The 4233-nt window shown below is 60.2% G+C and overlaps 1 protein-coding gene across 1 annotated transcript; it reads right to left on the reverse strand.

Annotated features, from left to right (window-relative positions):
* Nucleotides 1–677: 677 nt before the first annotated feature.
* FZD10 (frizzled class receptor 10) lies at nt 678–3894 on the reverse strand. Its single transcript, XM_069215366.1, has one exon. It carries the CDS (start codon nt 3892–3894, stop codon nt 2128–2130), a length of 1767 nt encoding a protein of 588 aa, XP_069071467.1. The 3' UTR covers nt 678–2127.
* Between the last annotated feature and the right edge of the window lie 339 nt (nt 3895–4233).

Here is a 4233-nt window from a genome sequence, read left to right on the forward strand (position 1 = left end):
GTGCGTGTCAAAAAGAAGCGCTTGTTTTTATCTGCGTGACCTCATGGCGCACTCAATAGGGGTGCGGGACTCACATGGCCCCTTCCAGAGATGCCAGTTTGAGGACTTCATAGTCTGCACCCCTATAACCTGACCCCATCACTCACGGTGCCACCTACACCATGTAACACAACATGTGGACTGCCCTCCCCACTTCAGCCAGACACTGCTTGCCAATAGTGCCCCCCCAAAACTGAAACACACCTCCGCGAGTGTGACCCGTTCACGTCAAGTAAACACAGCAACTGAAGGGGTGGGGGGCGGAGGGACACTCGACGCTGTGTGCACCGACCACACCTTCACCTGACACAACTTGGATTAACAGCCCAGCCCCACCACCCACTTCTGCACAGTAAACTCACCTTGAGGGGGGACGGAAGCGATCATACGTTCATCTTCACTTTGCGTTTTTAACTCGTAATCCCGGAGTCAGGCTGCTTCGAAACACGTGACATACATGAACCGGTTCGCCCAGGATCACAGTTTTGCTGAGTGGAGATGCCAGGATTCCATCTCCTGCCCCTGCATTCTAACTCGATTATTAAAAGGGAGTCATCTCACGAGCTATCCCAAAAGTGGTTCTAACCCTGTCCCCAAAGCCTACAGTTTGGGAAACTCCACTTCACACTGAACCATGGTGAAATCTAAAACATCTTTTATTTTTCTTTAATAAAATAGCAGAGCATGAAAAATATTTGTATTTCTTTTTACAAATGTACACAACACACGAGTCCTTGCAGGCGGAGGCAGGAAAGTCTCGATCCCCCTCTTCCTTTGCAGACTGGGGGCGCCTTTTGATGTATTCAGAGCAGAATTTGTGTAACAAAAGCAGCAGTCAATAAGCTGGGGGTCCCTTTGAGCGCCCGCCCGCCCCTCCCCCAGAATGCGCCCTAACGTGTAGAACATTGACTCTGTTTCCATTAAAAAGCCAGAAGGGGACAGGGGGCCCCGGGGGCTGGACCCGGGCCCTTTGTTCGGGGGATCTTTTGAGACTTTTAAATGCGGCAAAGAGTCGCCCCCCACCCCCTTCGGGCAGGAATACAAGGGGCGGGCGGGCTAAACACAGGCTTTGTGTTTGGGGCAAGGGACTATCTTTTGTGTTAAAAACACAAAACAAAACTAAAAGGCCATAACCAGGGCCCCTGAGTTAGACCACATCTTATTTCTGCCGATGTATACAAAGACAGTAAGAGGATTGGGGGGGGGGGCGCAGATGCCCACACTTTGCGTCCGCACTTACAATAGTCAGAGGTCTATATAGAAGGCACTTTAACTCCCAAAAAGAAAGTGAAACCCTCCGGTCTCCAGGCAAATACTCTGGGGTCTGCCGGGTGGGTCGCTGGCGTGAAACTGTTAACAGCAGGCCACCCCGAGGCAGGATTACATTTCTTAGCAGACACCAGGAACTCAGAAGTCTCCGGTTGAAAGTCCAGCTTTCACGACCAGATTGGCCTGGGATAAACCACTTGAGGTCACAAGGTCACTGCGGTCCATCCTCCGTAGGCACAAGCACCTTTTCCTTTAAAGTCCAGTTTCTCCTGTACGCCCCGGTTCCAGGGTCCACGCAGGGGGAGTTCTGTGGCCCTTTGGGGGCGCAAGGCTACCTTACCCAGTCGGTGCTCGCCCACATAGAACTGAGATCCAGCTCAGACAGTGCTGGGGGGCCAGCTGACAACCAACGAGGGCTCTTCTCGGCCAGCTGACAGGGGTGGAGGGTCACCAGTCACGGCTGGTTAAGACTGAGGCTGGACGCCCGTCGGGCAGATGCTGACTTCATTGCCAGTGTACCCATCAGTGGTGCCCAATACCCAGCACCCACAGTTGGGAGCTTGCACGGTCTTACTCACACAGCTGTAGGGCAGCAGTCAGGGCCAGCTCACACACGGCTGGGGGCAGCAGTCAGGGCCAGCTCACACACAGCTGGGGGCCCCAGAAGTCAGGGCCAGCTAGCACAGAGCTGGGGGGCTGCAGTCAAGGGCAGCTCACACACAGCTGGGGGCAGAAGTCAGTGCCGGCTCACACAGAACTGGGGGCCCCAGAAGTCAGGGCCAGCTAACACAGAGCTTGGGGGCTGCAGTCAAGGCCAGCTCACACACAGCTTGGGGGTTGCAGGCTCGGCTCGTACTTGGCCTGGTAAGTCTTGTGCGGCACCTGCGGTTTCTTGTAGATGCCCACGCCGGCGATGGCACCGGTGGGCTTCCGCCGCCCCCGCTTCCTCAGGCGGGCGCTGCAGAGGTTCTGCCAGGACTGCAGGGTCTTGGAAGTCCAGATCCACATGCCACTGGTGCTCCCCACGATCAGCAGCATGAATATCTTCACCATGAATATCTCCACGGCGGGCACCGAGCTGGCCATGCTGCAGTCCGGGCCCCCGGTGCGGCTGTCCACCTGGCACCGCTCCTGGACGGCCTGCGCCCGCCAGTGGCCCATGTTCAGCCGCTCGTAGAAGTAGCAGGCGATGACGCAGGTGGCCGGCACGGTGTAGAGGACGGAGAAGACCCCTATCCGCACCATCAGCTTCTCTAGCTTGTCCGTGTTCTCCCCGCCGGTCTTCATCACCCTCCGGATGTGGAAGAGCGCCACGAAGCCCGAGAGGATGAAGGAAGTGCCGAGCACCAGGTAGCAGGCCAGGGGGACCAGCACGAAGCCGGTGAGCGCGCCCACGTCCATGCTGCCCACGTAGCACAGGCCGGTCAGCTCGTCGCCGGCCACGCGGCGCATGACGAGGATGAGGATGGTCTTGACGGCCGGGATGCCCCAGGCGGCCAGGTGGAAGTAGCTGCTGTGCGCCTCGATGGCCTCGTGGCCCCACTTCTTGCCGGCGGCCAGGAACCAGGTGAGGGTCAGGACGACCCACCAGAGGGAGCTGGCCATGCCGAAGAAGTAGAGGACGAGGAAGACGATGGTGCAGCCGGTGCTCTCCAGGCCCTCCTGGATGACGTAGAGGTGGCCCCCGTCCCGGTCGCAGGCGATGCTCTCGGGCCCCGCGAAGAGGCGGATGAGGTACCCCAATGAGTACACACAGTAGCACATGGAGAGGAAGATGATGGGCCGCTCCGGGTACCGGAAGCGCTGCGGGTCGATGAGGAAGGTGAGGACGGTGAAGGCGCTGGAGAGGAAGCAGAGAGAGGACCAGACGCCGGTCCAGACCGCGGCGAAGTCCTTGTCCCGCCGGCTCCAGTAGACGTCCACCCCCGGCGCGCAGAGCGGGGCGCAGGAGCCGCTCTTCTCCACGCGGTGGAACTTGCCCGCGTTCTCGCAGGTGGCCCTGGATGAGGAGTGGTCCTTGGATGGCGCGTCCGGGCCACCTGCGCCGGGCCTCTGCGGCCTGAAGGCGGGGGGCAGCATGCTGGGGCCCCGCGGGGCCTCCTCCGAGCCGTTGTTGGGGGCCTCCATGCAGAGGTAGTTGGGGTCGTTCTTGGTGGGCAGCTTGGCGCAGTCCAGGGAGTCGGGCCATCGGAAGTTGAACTGCGCCATGATGGGCGAGCACCTTTGGCGCGCCTGCTCGCACATGACCCGGCAGGCCGGGATGGGGGCGGACACCTGCTCGGTGCACATGGGGGCGTAGAGGGAGCAGAGGAAGAAGCGGAGGTGCCCGTGGCAGCCGTACTCCACCAGGGGGGCGAACTCGTGCAGCTGGATGGCCGCCTCGCGCTGCTCCTCGTGGCCCATCAGGTTGGGCATGCGCGTCATGTTGTAGCCGATGTCCCTGCACATGGGGATCTGGATGGGCTGGCAGCGGCCGTCCCCGGGGCGATCGGTGTCCATGGAGCTGATGCCCAGGCCGAGGTCCAGGCCTTGGAGGAGCAGGAGGAAGAAGGGGGCACTCTGGAGTTTGGGGGCCGCGGGGCCCATCAAGGCACTTAAGGCTGGCGGTGTGATGGGACTGGTGCCAAATGGACGTGCGCACAGAGATCAGGGGAGCAGCGAGTCCTAGAAGTTTGGCTCAAGTGACGTAGATGTCTCCCCGACCTCGGGTAGGACAGGGCTGGTCAACCGAGTCATGACCCCAGCTCCGAGGAGGCCACTCTGCCGGGACTGGTTACCAGCGCTTCCCGGGTTACTCCATAATGACTCCAGGCTACAGGTTCGCCAAGTCCTCTGGGGTCACTCTGCCCAGGGTCGGTGCCCAGCTCCTCTGAGGCCACTCTGCCCAGGCTAAGTGTCCAGCTCCTCAGGGGTCACTCTGCCCAG

The sequence above is a fragment of the Pleurodeles waltl genome, chromosome 11, assembly GCF_031143425.1.
Source record: "Pleurodeles waltl isolate 20211129_DDA chromosome 11, aPleWal1.hap1.20221129, whole genome shotgun sequence".
In the NCBI taxonomy this organism is placed as follows: Eukaryota; Metazoa; Chordata; class Amphibia; order Caudata; family Salamandridae; genus Pleurodeles; species Pleurodeles waltl.

Excerpts from the sequence above, each read along its gene's own strand:
- FZD10 (XM_069215366.1), bottom strand. The coding sequence starts at position 3,894 with ATGGGCCCCGCGGCCCCCAAACTCCAGAGTGCCCCCTTCTTCCTCCTG.